The sequence below is a fragment of the Chionomys nivalis genome, chromosome 1 (genome assembly GCF_950005125.1).
Source record: "Chionomys nivalis chromosome 1, mChiNiv1.1, whole genome shotgun sequence".
NCBI lineage: Eukaryota > Metazoa > Chordata > Mammalia > Rodentia > Cricetidae > Chionomys > Chionomys nivalis.
The window spans coordinates 65,408,771-65,424,529 of NC_080086.1; the positions used below are offsets into that span (position 1 = coordinate 65,408,771).

The window sequence follows — 15,759 nt, forward strand, 5'->3', positions numbered from 1 at the left end:
AGACTAGATTAGAGATTATTGCAATGAACTCATTTTGACTTAATCACCTCACCAAAGAACATATCTCTAAACTGTCATATTTGGAGGTATTGGAGTTAGTGGGCTGGAAATATAGCTCATTAGGTAAAGTGCTAGCCCAGCATATGCAGAACCCTGAGTTTGGTTTCCAGTGCCACATCAAACTGGGCGTAACAACCCGCATCTGTAATCCCAGTTTTTGGGAAGTAGAGGTATGATGATCAGAAGTTCAAGACCATCCTTGGTCACATGATTAATTTGAGGTCATCTAGAAATACATGAGAACCTGTCTCAAAAACAAAGTACTGGGAGATAAAGTTTCAAGATAGAAACTCTTGAGGAGGAAGGCAGTTGGACCTACAACAGGGACTATATCACTTCTGCTCATGCCCCATCATCCAGGACAGCGCTGCGCTCGAGACTCGATTTACAACCCTACATAAATTACTGCATTTCAAACCCTCACTTTGCTCTTCCCCACAACCACGTGTTGTTTCACAGGCACACATTGTGGCAGGAGGATCCTCAGTGGCCACAGGGAATATTTGCTATCACTATCAAGTCACTTTTTTTTTTGCCACCTAATGGGCTGCTGGGAAGTTTCTGAAGACAGCTGATGGCTCACACAGCTGAGCCTTTTTAGAAGATGAGTCACAGATGAGTAGGTGGGAGGATGGGAGGATGGATCTGCTCAGGTCTGGGAAAGCAGTTTAACAATGAGTACTAGAAGAGAAAGAAAGAAAGGAAGAAAGGAAGAAAGAAAGAAAGAAAGAAAGAAAGAAAGAAAGAAAGAAAAAAAGGGAGGGAGGAGGAAAAGACAGAAAGAAAGGAAGAAAGGAAGGAAAAAGGAAAGAAAAAGAATCTTGCAACTTTATAATGTCACAGCTAGTAATTCAATCTGAGGACCCGGCAGAGGGGAGCTCAAGATAAGCTTATAGCCTAATGTTAAATTTTTTCCTTTCCTTTCTTTTCTTTACTTCTTTCCTTTCCTTTCTTTCTTTCTTTCTTTCTTTCTTTCTTTTTTTTTTTTAAGATAGGGTCTCATTCTGTAGCCCTGGCTGGCCTGGGAGTCAAGAAGATCTGCCTTTGCCTCCCAAGTGCCGGGATTAAAGGTGTAGGGCCACCATGACCCAGCCCCATTCTTTATTTCTTTAGAAAAAATATAAAGGTATATATTCTTGCTATTATAATAAATAACAAGTATCTGAGGAGAGTGCCTAGTATGACAAGAAGAGGCTTTGTGCATCCAGTGCACTGAAATTACTGCAGTTGTGTAGCCATTGAAAGGGTTAAGGGGTTGTAAGTGTGTGTGTGTGTGTGTGTGTATGTGTGCGTGTGCTTGCGCGTGAGTGCGCACACAGTGACTGACACCTGTGGAGGTCAGAGAACAACTGGCTGTCTTCCATCCCACCATGTGGGTCCCAGAAATTGAACTCAGGCTTAGTAGCAGGTATCTTTACCTGATAAGCTATCTCACTGGCCTAGAACAGGCTGTTTAGGAAGAATTTGTTGTAGATTTATTTTATGAGCGTGAGTGTTTTGCTGGTGTGTGTCTGCACTGCCAGGAAATACCATAAAAGGACATTAGATCCTCCAAAACTGGAGTTAAATACAGTTGGGACATGCCGTATGGTTTCTGGGAATCAAACCCAAGTTCTCTTAGCAGAGAAGCAAGTGCTCTTAATAGTTTAGCTATTATCTCATCTTTCCAACACTGTTTAGGAAAAACCTTTTAATGATACAAGAGAAAAATTACATGAAGCAGTAGGACGTAGCACCGATCCTCTGACTCAGTTAATCAAGAAAAATTGTCACTTACACGCGTGTATGTCTCAGTTCAGAGGGAAGCCTAGATTGGTAAATATCCCAATCTTATTTTAATGCAGTTTTGTTGTTGTTATTGTTGTTGTTGTTTTAAAGAGTCAGAGATGTCTTCCTTTGTGTGTTCTTGTTAAAGCATGTGTTACTTTTACAGCTATGAATGCAGGCAAAGTTTTTAAAGTCACTGTGCTGTCCACCAATGAGATTCTGACTCCCAGGGAAAGCATCTGCCCTGCCCGCGCCTGCTCCCAGCTCTATCCTCTGGACCTCTCTTCCTCCCTGGGGCTGACTGGCTTCTAAGGAGCTATCAAGTCCCGGTGACTTTTGCAAGCGACACGCACAGCCAAGCGTAGCGCTCTCGGCCAGAGGTGGAAGGTCAGGGGAGGAGCCGAGCTTTCTTCTGTCCGGGAGCAAGATCTGGGTTGCGCAGGGCGCCTGAAGCCCTTATTCTTTCTCGGCCAGCCGCGGCCACCGCCCAGCCGGTAGCTACGGGGTCTGATGCAAAGTGCCTTGTCATTGGGAAAGCTGGTGGCCGGGACGTTGAATTCCATGAAGGAGTAGGACTGCGGGGGTGGGAAATGAACAGAAGCCCCTATTCTCGCAATGCACTCGGACTAGCCCACTGACTAGCCCGGTGAGGAAGTCGGAGGCGGGGTCCTCGCCTAGCCCACTTGGGCCGCCTGGAGTAGAGTGTTCCTCTTCAGGACAGCACCTGGAAGCCGGCAGCCAGCCAGGCAGGTCGACTTTGCTCCTGAGGGGACCCTCTGCCTGCGCCTTGGCCCTGCCCCTCCTGTTTCGTGATGCTGCGAGTCTTCATCCTCTTCGCGGAGAATGTCCACACCCCGGACTCCGACATCAGCGACGCCTACTGCTCCGCTGTGTTTGCAGGTAGGAATGCTGGAGACACAGTCAGGGAACCTGGCAGGACCGGAGTGGGATCCTGGGGCGCGATCGAGGCCTGCCTGGAAGCCAAGAAAAAGACTAACTCTACCAGGCTGGTGTTGGATATTGAAAAGATACAGAGGAGATGGGTGGGGCAACTCAGGGGAAACTGAGGTTGTGAGGTAGAAGTGGCCTGGCTGTGTTTCAACTGAGCCAGGGGTGGCATTTTGGTAGATCTGCAGGAGGACGGGGCCACTACCCCTCTTTTCTGGATTCCTTAAACGATCTCTTTCCACTTTTGGCTGCACTGTCTAGCAGGTCTCTGCTCCTCTCCCCGGAAGGCCTGGGCCTTCACCTATTTATAGCCCAGCACTTCTACGGGCCATTGCTCACTATCAGAAGCTAGGCTAGCAGGCTGGCTGCCACTGGAGACAGAAGCAAAGCCACGCCTCCAGGAATCCTAGTCTCTCTCTGTCTCTCTGTCTCTCTCTCTTTCTGTGTGTGTGTGTGTGTGTGTGTGAGTGTGTGTGTGTGTGTCTGTCTGTCTGTCTGGGCTCTGCCTGTGCTTTTCCATCGGGAGGTGAAGGCTGGTCATGTCTGCTTTCCCAGGACAACCCTTTCCCACCAGGACCAGACCAGAGCTGAGATCTTCATGATTTGTCCTCCAAATCTGAGATGTGGGGACCAGGAGTGGGCCAATTTCACTCTTCACTTGTAGGTTCTCTTCTCAGTCTTCCTTCTGGTCCAGTCCTATTTTCCCTGTATCCCTGGTCCAGAAGGTTAGAGTATCAGCCAGTCCCTGGCCATCCAGTGGTCATCCCCTTTCAGGATCACACTTGTCACTAAGGACGCACGTGTGCTTCCAAACATGTGTGCACCCTGGAGTGCATGGGACATCTGGGATGCCCACAGTTGCTCTCAGAAGGTGGGCTTGAGACAAGCAGGGCACATGCAGATGTGTTGGGAGCACCCAGTGCTGAGTGCAGAATTTGGTGCATCTTTTGGAGCGAGAGCCAGGATGGGCAGCCCGGAAAGCAGCCTGCGCTAAGAGGAGTGACTGAAGAACTTAGAGAACATTCTCCCTGCGCTCCCTCCCCCACGCTTTGACTTGTCCATCAGCTTCCCTAGACGCCTTTGGGAATGAGCTTTATCAACGTGTTCCCAGCAGACAGGACAAGGTCATCTTCTTGTGTGGTTGGGGTGCAGACTTTTGGGTTTCCTCCCTGTATGCTCAGCTCTGAGCCGACCAGCCAATGGCCTGGTTTAGGTGCCCGGCCAAGGGCTCTGGACTCCACGTGGTTTGTTTCTAGAGTAGTGGTTCTCAACCTGGTGGGCGTTGACTGGCGTTGACCCCTTTGGAATCGAATGACCCTTTCACAGGGGTTTCATATCAGATAGTTACATTCACAACAGTAGCAAACTTACAGTTATGAAGTAGCCATGAAGTAATTTTATGGTTGGGGGTCACCAAAACGTGAGGCACTGTATTAAAGGGTCAACATTAGGGAGGTTGAGAACCACTACTCCAGAGGGTACCACAGGTGTTCTCTCTCCTCCTTCTCCACTCTGTTCCCTGGCTGAGGGAAGGGAGGATACTATTTTGAAAGGCTGGTCATGCTCTTTGGGTATTAAGCTAGTCTCTGACTCTGACTTCTCACTCACTGTCTGGAAGTTCAAACAGCTTTGTAAAGGTACACCTCAGTACTGTGTGTCTTTGCTGGTCTAGAGCCGATTCTCCTCCTGGGAGCTTTGTCTCCTCTGGTGTCCACCCAGGCAGTCCTGATTTCCTTTCAGTGTCCCTGGCCTCCTCCCTTCATTCTCTGCCTGCTATTCACCCCACCCACAGGGCAGCTTCTGGAGCTCTAGTGGGAGAAAGGCTGGAGATAATGATATGGGAGTGTTTTCTAGCCCACTGGAGGAAATGCAGCTGATGCAGCCACAGGCCAGTCTTCATTTAGCCCCAGGGGGCCTGGCTGGAGCCTTCCCTCAACCTCACCGAGAGGAGGTCATCCATCATCATCCTCTTTGTTGCTGCTGGCCTCCTCTGGGGATGTTCCCCTTTCCTGGAGCCCAGAGCTCACGTTAGAGAAAGGAAGTGTATTTATCTGTACTCTGAACCTGAGAAGCAGGCTGGCTGGAACTCACAATTCAGGCTGTCATTGTCCGGCAGTAGAGAATGGGTTTCCCCTCCCCCAGGCCCTGGCCACTTTCCACCTTCTGCACTAGCCAAACTCTTAGCCCATGTCTAAATTTGGCTGCCTTGCAGCATTTAAGCTTGCTCACCCTTCTGCTCCTCAGGGCCAGGTTGGTGAATGATTGCAGAGCAGGCTCTGGCCAGGGGCAGACACAGGCAAACTGTGCTTCCGGGAAGCCTCGTCTCCCTAGCTGACCTAGCCCTGCCTTTCCAGTGACATGGTTAGGCTACACTATCTTACAGATTGTCTGTGGTGCAGCAGTCAAGCCTTGCTCGGTCAGCTCTAAAGAGTCGAAGGGAAGGTGAGGATTTGGCCTGGAAGACCTAGGGCCTTTACCAAGGTGTTACACTTACCAGAGCATCCCCTGATAGAGGCTCACAAAGCAGAAAGGGCTCTGGAATGCCTGCCATGTGCCACCCACACCAACCAGGCTGAATGCCCAGCGTTGAGCTGAGTCCAGGAAAGGGAGCAGGGGGCTGTGAGGAGCACAGTGTAGGACAAAGGACCAAAGGTGGAGGGGCCTGACTGCTTCTACTATTTCTTCTTCCTCTTCCTCTTCTTCTTGGCTGGTTTTCTGAGTCATGGTTTCTCTGTATAACCCTCGTGGTCCTAGAACTTGCTCTGTAGACCAGGCTGATCTTGAACTCAGAGATAGCTCCTCTTGCCTTTGCCTCCCCAAGTGCTGGGATTAAAGGTGTGCATCACTGCTGCTCAGTTCTGACTTCTTAACTTGCCTTTATCACAAGGAAGGGAAGAGGACATTAGCTAAACATAAGCAATACATCGTTTTCATAAAGTGTTCCTATCAAACCCCACAAAGATCCTGTGGACAAGATCCAGACTTCTTAATACCTGACATGATTCTGAATAGAACGTGTAACACAAACTGTGTCCTGGTCCATAGCAAGCACAGGTGGTAGCAACTCTCATCACCCCACTTCACAGAGTAGAAAACAGACACAAAGAGCTGAAGTGACTAGCCTGATGTTTGCTCCCGTGATGACTGGAGTTGGACTCTCAAGCCCAGGCAGCCGCAGCTACAGTCATCTCCACAGTGCCTTTACTCATTCTACTGTCCCCTTCCAGATCTAGGTCTGACCCAGAGACAAGAGGAGGAAGGAGAAGATTGGATGCAGGCTCTGGCACCGACTGCATGTTGACTTGTACACGCAAATCACCCCAAGCCCCTGCCACATCACACAAGTGGTCTGGAGGTCCTCAGTTCTGTCGTGTGGCCTCAAGGACACATTCTCAGCTTAGCAAGCTTTTGCCCTAACTCACCTTCTCTGTGTCTGATAGGCCAGCCAGATACCATTTAGTGCGATTTCCAGGCGTCCCAGCCCTTGTGCTAGGCCCACTCAGAGTCCTCGTAAACCTGTGGAAGAACCTGCTTAGGACATGATACCCTAGTTCAGGATGGTGGGCCATATGTTTCTTTGGAGGACAGCAGGCACTCTGGGGCAGAGGGCAGTGGTATCACTGTGGGCCTCTTCCTGAAATGAAAGTTGAAAAGGGGTGAAGACAGCTGGCAGCCTTGGGTACAACCCAGTGTCAGAAAACTATTGAGGGAGGGAGGGAGGGGCAAAGAAAGAGGAGCCTGCATCATTTCCAGCACAGCGGCTCTTCCTGGAGGTCATATAATTGTGGTTGTAGTTGGACTACGTGAGTGTTTGCATCCTTAGCAACATGAAGGTAGTGACTGGATTGGGACACACAGGAGAATGCATGCATACTTCTGGAAGATTTAGGGAACGGCAAATGTGTCCTGAAGGAATTCTGTCAACTCACGCAGTGCATGCCTCTAAAGGGTGGTGCCACTGAGCCAGAAGTCAGAACTGTGTCTCAAGGTGCTTGGTACTTAGATCTTGGGGAAACAACGCTCTAGACAATGTGAAAAAGCTTCACTCCTCATCCATGGCCAGGCGCTAGAGCCACCGTGATTACAGAGAACAGGGCTACAAACTCCCCAGTGTCTTGGGAGCCTAGTCAGTGAGGTGACCTGGACTGCGCTATTGAGAAGACGTGTGCCTGTTGGGTAAGTGGGGGGCAGTGTACCTCTCCCCCTGACCTGTACACAGGTGTTAGATTTGTGCTAAATGGGTTCCTTTGCCAGATTCTCTAATTTTTCAAGGTAAGAGGAGATTGGTATGGAAAACCTTCTAATGCTTAACTTGTGTACAATTTTGCTGTGAAACATATTGTCCCCAAATAGCACATTTATGGCCCGGGCCTCGGGACACCAGTGTATTGTATGATATACAGTGCTTATTTTCAGTCCTGTAAATTATAGGACTGCACCCTCTCCCTTAGACTTATCCTTCAGCACCCATGAGGGATGATATCACTAAAGCCAACGAGAACTTTTTAATTTCCTTTTTCTTACCTCGATCAGTCTGGAAACATGAAATCACAAAACTGGACTTGTTATACAAACCACTTCACAATTGAGTCCTTTCCCACTGACTTCTAGCTGGCCCTATCGCCTCCTATTGGTAAACAGGTGGCTCTCTGTAGCTGCAGATCCATGCATACGCAGTATCATGAGATTCCCTAATGTTTCCATGAGAAACAATGGCAATCACTGACATACAGGAGTCCTAGCTCGAAAGCTCCTGATGCCTGTTGCTCTGTTCTCTCCAGGGAACGTCTTTGACAACATGGCCTGGGATATCGTCACAGACAATATCATCATAATTTGCAATCCAGCCAGAAGGAGAAAGTCCTGGGGAAGCACACTTTTTCTCCTTACAGGCTCACCAGACAGTTATATACATACTTCCTCCTTCTATCTCATTGATCCCATACTCATCTATCTGCAAGGGAGGCTAGGAAATATGGTTTCAATCTGGATGTCAAGTGCTGGGTAAAACTGTGGAGATGTCAGTGGAAGAGGAGAACAGATATGGAGTATAGGGAGACAGGCTGTAGTCTAAGCCCCGTTCTCCATTACAGCTTCATTCTGTGTGTGTTGTCTATACACATGCATGAATAAGCAGGCTCACATTCCCTCCAGTACTGGGGTTACAAGTCTGCTCTACACACCTGGTTGTTTTTTTGTTTTTTGTTTTTTGTTAACATGGGTTCTAGGAAGGAACTCCTATCCTCACATTTTCATGGCAAACTCTTTACTGCCTAAGCTGTCTCCCTACCCCTATCACAGCTTTATAACAGAGACAAATCCCCTTGATGGGAGACCCCATTGAGCTTCTAGGCCCCACTGTGAAGTCTACAAGGGAACAGCTGTCTGTTTTGTGAAAGCCCTGGGCAGCAAGCAGCAGGAAGACCGGGAAGTTGGAGGTTCAGATGGGAAGAGGCCTCAGGATGTTTCAGGGTTGGGGTCACCAGATGTTGCTTTTCTGGTTTGTGGAAAAGGTGTGTGGAACTCTTGTTTCTTGGACACAGGCCAACAGTTTGCCCAAGTCCCTGGGAATATTCCTCTAAAAATATTAGTTATACCCCACAGATTTCCTGTGCTGACTGTGGTGGACTAGAGTGGGGACAGGGAAAGAGAAATGGTACGAGACGGTTTATGTGGTATGCGCGCGCGCGTGTGTGTGTGTGCACTTGCACGTTTAGGGTTTATGTGGTGTGTATGTGCGCATGTGCGTGTGTGTGCCTGTCTGTCTGTGTTCGTACTTCGGCATGCAGAAGGGGTGGGATCAAAACTAGGAATCTTCAAAATGTGCTCACAATACCTGAAATTTCCCCTAGGGGGCAATGCTGTCTTCTCTGAAAAGTGTTGCCTTCCTTAGGGGGTGGAGCCCTAGCTTTATGTCCAGGACACTGGGAGCACCAGGGCGCCCAGCCAGCCCTGCTCCCTGACAATGAACAAGCAATTTTATAGGCAGGTCTTCCTTACAATTGCCATGAGCACTAAGGAGCAAAGTCTCTGCTGGCGTGATTCCTCACCACAGTGACCCAGCCTAGAGGGAGGGCTGGGACTGCTTCCCTGGGGACTGGTTCTTGAGCTGAGACCCCATGGGTGGATGGAGGTGGCACTGAGAGGGAGAAGAAGAGCAGCTGCCAGCAGACTCCCAAGCTGGAGGGGAACTTGGTATGTTCAAGAAACCGAGAACTCCCTGGAATTGGAGCTCTAGGGTCAAACGCCTGAGTGACCTTAACCTCTGGCACAAGAAAGGAATGTAGGCTTCATTCCAAGAGAGAAGGAAACCCTTGAAGATCTTCATCAGGGCAGTGACCCAACTATGCTTGAAAATCTCGTGACTACAGTGTGGTTAATGAACCATTTGTGGCTGGGGTGACCATGGCATGGCCAGTTAGGATATGCCATTAGTCATCCGGCAGAGGCAGATGCCAGTAGATGGCACCAGGAGCCTGTGGACACCTGGGTGATAGTACCGACATTATGAGTATTCAGAAGAGTGACCTAAATTGCAATTAACTGACATTGTTGGCTCAAATAGACTTAAATGACAGTTCCAAGTGATCAGTGATCAGTCACTCACCTGCAAGCTAAAGACAGGATGAATTCTGGGTAAGGATGTGCACTGCATACTCCCGTAGCATCGTGCTGAACCAGGCAAGTTCAGTGCTCTCTCTGATCTGCTGTCCAGGGTACCTGGGGCATCTGAGTCTCATTGGCAATTTCCTCTATGCTACCTTACTTCCTGGAAGCAGGACTGGGAGTTCAGTTTCTTGGTTCAGGAATATAAGCCCGTGCCCTTACAAGAACAGTGTAGGATGCAGACCCATGGCAACTCTGCCACTGGCAGGAGATAGAGCAGGGTCCAGCTTAGAACCAAAGGTGCTAATGAGCTAGGTTCTGCTAGGAGAGAAGTGGGAACCAAGGGAGAGGAGTAGAGGCAGGGAGAAGAAGAGAGGGTCCAAGCAGCTAGAGAACATTCTGGAAAGTGGATGGCCTCCAACTCTCTTTCTTCCCCTTCCCTGCATCATACCCCACTCCAGTGGAATTGCTGGCCCTTCTGAGGGCCTTTCTCTTCTTGCCTAGCGATGTGGCTGCTGCCATTCGTGTCTACATTCCCTGATGCAGAGCATCCATAGTGGGCAGATGTGACTGGTTCCCATAAGCTAGAGATGACCAATGAGAAGTGTGGGGTGCAGTGTCCTTTTAGAGAACTTTATAGGGAGCCTGTCTTGTGCAAAACCCTGTTCCAGGTGCTGAGAAGGTGACAGTGGCAAAAACCACCCCCCCACTTTAGGGGACACTCCTTAGTGTTGGGGTGTTCTGTGCTGCATGGGTTGGTCAAAGAAAGCAGTCACTCTAAGATAAAAATTTAAGGGCTGTGTGGCAGCAGCAAAGTCCAGCCTCTGATGAACTGAACTGAACCTCGAACTGCCATACAAAGGCGTATTTACTGATTGTTACACCAAGATGTTTTTTAAGTAAAGTATTTTTTTCATGTCAAGGGCCCTAATCTGATCTATATGTTTCTCTAAGGGAAAACATTACATACCCAAATGACTTGAGTCCTTATTATTGTTTTTTGTTTGTTTTTCGAGACAGGGTTTCTCTGTAGCTTTGGAGCCTGTCCTGGAACTAGCTCTTGTAGACCAGGCTGTCCTCGAACTCATAGAGATCCACATGTCTCTGCCTCCCAAGTGCTGGGATTAAAGGTGTGTGCCACCACCAGCGACTGATCATTTGCAGTACACAATAATCCCAGAGCTTCAGGTGTGCCAGAAGCGTTCTGTGATGAAATAATGCAAAGGCTGCAATGCCCCTCAGAAAAACAATTCTACAAATCATGGGAAACAACCACTGATTTCCACAATGATTCTTCGCTGTTTTCCATATTCTTGATTCACATTCCATGATTCTTGAGGTCAAAGTACTTCTAGAAAGTTATTCACTCTAATGTTTACCCTTGATACAGTGAAAACTATTTACTCTAATTCTACCCCCGATACAGTGACTCTGCTATAAATTCCCAAAACATCTGAGAGCCCACCCAACATTCTAATGGGAAGGAAGGAAAAGAAGTAAGATGCAGAGATTACCTAGTGATTGGTGCCAGAAACAACTGTGCCCTGGAGCCTTGGGGGGGGGGGCCGGTGCTGTGTGGCTCAGTTGGTAGAACACTTTCCTAGCATTCCCGAAGCCCCAAGTTTGAGCTCCAGAACTGCATAAAGTGGGAATATAATCCCAGCACTGAGGAAAGGGAGGCAAGGCCGCAAGTTCAAGGTCATTCTTCCCTACAAAGGCCAGCCTGAGTTAAGAGAGGCCTGATTTTAAAAACAAACAAACAAGAAACAAATAATAACAGACGTGAAGGAGGAGGTAGGTTGCAGGTTTACACTGATAGCCAGTGGAGGCCCTTACAGACCAGATCTGCAAATGAAGGGCAGGAATAAGAAGGTCAGAGAGAGCAGCTCTCAGGATCCAAAGGCTGCTGGCCTGGCGTGTTTGAGGAGCCATGAGAAGGGCGGCAAGCCCGAAGAAGGATGGGTCAGGCAGGGCTGTAAAGGCCACCCAGGGCTCTGGGTTCTACGTCAAGTGAGGTGGGAGCTGTGGAAAGATTTGGAGTGAAGGAGTGACACCAGGTGACAGCGGCTTGAGAGTACACCAGGGTGGTGGTGCTGGGGGCAGAGGCAGACGGTGGGAGACTGGATGGAGTCTGCCTGTCACTGTAGCTCAGGCAAAGCAAGCAGCGGCATCAACCAGAGTGGTGATGATAAAGCTGAGAAGGAATGAGACCTGGGTCTGCTTTTAACCATTTCTCTTTTAAAATAATTATTTATGGAGAACCTGCTCTGGGAACTTCTCTCTCTCTCTCTCTCTCTCTCTCTCTCTCTCTCTCTCTCTCTCTCCCTCCCTCTCTCCCTCCCTCCCTCCCTCCCTCCCTCCCTCCCTCCCTCCCTCCCTCCCTTTCTCCCTTCTCCTCCTTCTTGCCATATTTTCACCACAGGATCTGTGGTTTTGGTGGTGTGATAAGATTTGGAAGCATGACTGGATGGTTCGAAAGAGTAGAGGGGAAAGAGTGCATACAGATAGAGTGGTGTGGTCCTCAGTGCCCGTGTGCTGTCAGGGGAGAGGGAGACCGGAACCTGACAATCACAGTCTGATCGCAGACCTCTAAGCATCCACTCCAGTTGATTGTCTTCACTGTCAAGCCACGCTGGAGTGGAGTGGGAGTGCCCAGACTGGGATTTCCCCTTTGAAAGTGCTGTACCCTTCAAAATAAGGAGGGGAGGGACCAGAGTCCCTACCTGCTGGACTGTTGGAAAACAGAGAAGCAAAGGCCCCGTGAGGACCAAAAACAAGCTGCAGAGCGCTAAGGGCTGGGATGACTTAAGGCTCAACTTAAGCAACCTTCTCCACCGTGGAGGGTGAGGAGTTCAGAGATTGTTGCCTCAGGGAACTACAGGAGAAAGAATGGACAGTGACTGGGAACACTGTATGATTTGAGTCCAGACCTTGACAGCTCCAGGCGCCACAGGGAAATCCTCGCGGCTGCTCTGAGCCGGGTCTGGGTGCACAGAATCCAGCATGCAGCTCTTTGGACCTATGGTGCTTTAGGCGTCCACCCCGCGCGGTCCTTGCCCGCCACTCGTTTCCTTCCCGGGGGCCCTCAGAACTAGGCTCCTGCGCCTAGACAGGGCTTAAGTCCCATTCCTTGCTCCTCCCCAGTAACCTCTCTGAGGGCGGACCCTGGCCGGGCTGGAGGGGAGGATCCGCCCTGTGGGTGTACCTCGTCGCACGCTCAGCCTCGCATCTCGGGGCTGACCAAGTCTCCGCGGAGGCGCAGCGGAGCGACAGCTCTCTTGGTGTGGCCATCCCGGATCTGAACGTTGGTCGGGTAGTAGTGGCTGTGTCCCGCGCTCCTGCTCCCTCCGCCCCGCACTCCTGGGCAGCAGAGCCATGCTCTGTTGCCTGCTGGCGAGGGCCAGCAACCTCCCCAATGTGAAGAAGGACCGGCGCAGCGACCCTGTCGCCAGCCTGATTTTCCGAGGTGAGAGCCCTGAAGCCATTGCGTCCACTCTTGGGAACCATTCGTTTCTCTGCACCCAATTTCGGGGTCTGTGAACCCAGACCAGAAATCCCACCTTAGGGAACCTGGAAATACCTAAACCCGTTAATACTTTTCTAAGCCGGTGCCCAGAAGGAAGAAAGGCTGACACTTCCTGGATAGCGGTCACAGGGTGGGTTGGAAGATGGACACAGAAACTAAGAGATGTAATCAGGGCCACAAAACTGGTTTGTGAGCGTTTAAACAGTGCGCTTTGAAAGTTATGTTCCATCCATCCATTCATGAATCGTGACTGAACTCGGCCCGTTTGAATGACCAAATCTCAGCCAGAAGGAGGAGGAACTGAATTCTCTGGATATGGCTTTGACCCAGGAAGTGTGAGGAGTGTCTGAGAGAAGTTTTCCAGCGTCAAAGAACTGAGCTTCTATACGTGCTACTTAGACTAGAAAAGGGTACCTCTGTTGAGACTGCACCTTCCTCCACTCCTCAGACCCCTTCACCCTGGTTTCAGGCAGATTCCCAAGGGAAGGGTGTCTCAGGAGGGGAAAGGGAAGAGGAAGGACCTGTCAAAATCGAGAGAAGGAACAATAGTGGTGAGTCAGGACCCCAGTTCTGCAGATAAAGATAACCAAGGAGGGGAGCGGGAGCTTCCTCTTACCAGGAGCTGTACTCTGGCTCTGTGGGACTGAACAACACAGAGAAAGATGCAGCCACATAGAGAGGAACTGCGGCAGGGCTTTTCACAAAGATGTTAACCTTTGTGACATCAGTGGGGACAGCAGGGACCCAAGATTTCCATCCACTCTTCAAGTATCCCTCCCCCCAAGTAATAGTGAGAGATGAAGGACTCAGCCAGTCACTTTCTGTACAGTGACTCTCACTGTGTAGACGTTGTTGGGGCAGTTGTTAGGTGTGGCTCAGTGGTAGAGCACTTTTCTCTGTGTGTGTGTGTGTGTGTGTGTGTTTGTACATATGTGTACTTACATGCATGTACGGGAGGATACCAGAGGATAACCTCTGATCTCAGGTGCTAATCACTATTTTATTTTAGAGACATGGTCTCTCATGGTTTTAGAATTTGCCAGGTCGCTGAAGCTGGCTGACCAGTGAGCCCTAAGGTTTTACCTGTCTCTGCCTCCCCCCCCCCAGTGCTGGGCTTACAAATACATGCCACCACAGCTGGGTTCTGTCTGTTTATTTTAACATCAGACCTGGCCTTCCTGCTTGCTAGGCAACCACTTTCCTTGATTGGGATTCTGGGCCGCTGGTAGAGCATTTCCCCAACATGAATGAAGAAGCATGCGGGCTTTATTTCTAGTTCAAACCAAAACAAACCAGAACACCAGATAAAACTTTCAGCCCTGAGAAAAGGCACTGCTCTTGCGTCATATAGGTGACCAGAATGTTGAGGCACTGCTTGGCTGCTGCTCTGGTTCAGGTATGTCATTCTTCCTGAGTCTCAGGGCTGTACAGAGCCTTGCTGTTAGCTTGACCAAATAAAAAGAGCTGGGATAGCATATCACATCTCCAGCAGAGATGAGAGCTAACCCCAGAGTCTGTGTTGTAGCCCCCTGCTTAGCTCTAGAAGCCCCTCTCTGGGTCTGCCAGCATGTTCTCCCCAGCCCTAAGTCAGATGCCAGGACTCCTAAGAGCACTTGTCTGTTTTGTTAATTCTCTATATGGCTTTCTCCGTCTTGCCCCAAGCCTCCCTCAGTCCACGCATGGTCCTCATAGTGTATGGTACCTGAGACTCACCTGTAGAGTGTATTTGAAGAACACTCTGGGTACCACCCAAGAACATCTTGGAGGTGACCTAAGAATCAGCTTCCAACATACATCTAATGCAGGCCATTTTGGAGATGATGCCGGAGGTGAAATAATTGTGTGCACCCAGGCCTTCTCCATGGAATCTGGGGCTGAGCTGATGCCTACCCATTAGAACCAGATCCAGGATGTATGAAGCACCCAGCTGGGGAATCTCCACCCTGTGGTATACCCTTAACAAAGCCCATTGCCACAGCTCCCTGCCTCCTGTTCTTGAGACCTAGATCTCTTCGGGTGGAGCCCAGCTAGGTATTCCTGACCAGGCTCCTTGAGTTTTGAGCACAGTCAGGGTTGATAAGCAGCGAGGGACAGTGGCCTGCTTGCTGAGAAGCTCGCCTGCACGAGGAGCTGTGCTTGGTTGAGATATGTGGGCCTGGACTGGCCTTACCCTGCAGTTGTCGTCCTGGGCATTCCAGCTTCAGATGTAATTTCAGGACCTGTCTCCAAAAATAGATCCTGGGTTCTGGGAGGTTGGGCTCAGAGCAGTCTGGCTTCCTCATCTGTAGGTCTCAGGATACAGGCTACTAATTAATATGGGTCAAGTCTTTGTTCTTGTTTTCACTGATTAACTACTTAACCAAAATTGCCATGAATAACTGGGCCCCACATAGACCTTTTGATCATCATTTGTATGAATGAGCAGTTTCAGCTTCCTGTCTTACAGCATTTGACGTCTCTCTTCTGCCCTGACCATTTTCCATCCTGTAATGCAATTATTTATATCCTTCTATTCATGTGTTTTGCTCATTGGACAAATATTTGTTGACCACATATTATGTACTCATTTTCATTCTAGATGCTGGAGATACATCCCAGCACAAAATTAGTCTCCTTATGCTTTGGAGTTTGCTATGTCCCCTACCTGGTGAATTCCTAGCCAGGAACCCAGGAGGCCTTGCTTCCCTTCCCCATCCCTCCCTTGCTTGCTTATTGAGTCTCCTCTCTTCCCCCTCCCCCTCAGTCTCCCAGGCAAGCGTCTGGGGGGTCTTACAGGACAATCTGTTCCCAGGGAGTACTTCTGTCTCTTCTGTCAGGGGAGATGGACTGGAGGGCCACTGTGGTGGGAGCAG

General features: G+C 49.6%; 1 protein-coding gene across 16 annotated transcripts in view; it reads left to right on the forward strand.

Moving 5' to 3' along the window:
* The first annotated feature begins 2,639 nt into the window (after nt 1–2,639).
* Nucleotides 2,640–15,759, forward strand: part of Dysf (dysferlin) — a 201,592-nt gene continuing 188,472 nt past the window's right edge. For 8 of the 16 annotated variants that reach the window (XM_057791040.1, XM_057791074.1, XM_057791057.1 and 5 more), the window contains exon 1: nt 2,640–2,727. In XM_057791040.1, coding sequence (XP_057647023.1) covers nt 2,640–2,727 — 88 coding nt within the window. Of the gene's footprint in view, nt 2,728–12,653; nt 12,848–15,759 lie in introns of those variants that run through there. The other 8 variants (XM_057791033.1, XM_057791065.1, XM_057791048.1 and 5 more) reach the window with 1 other exon arrangement.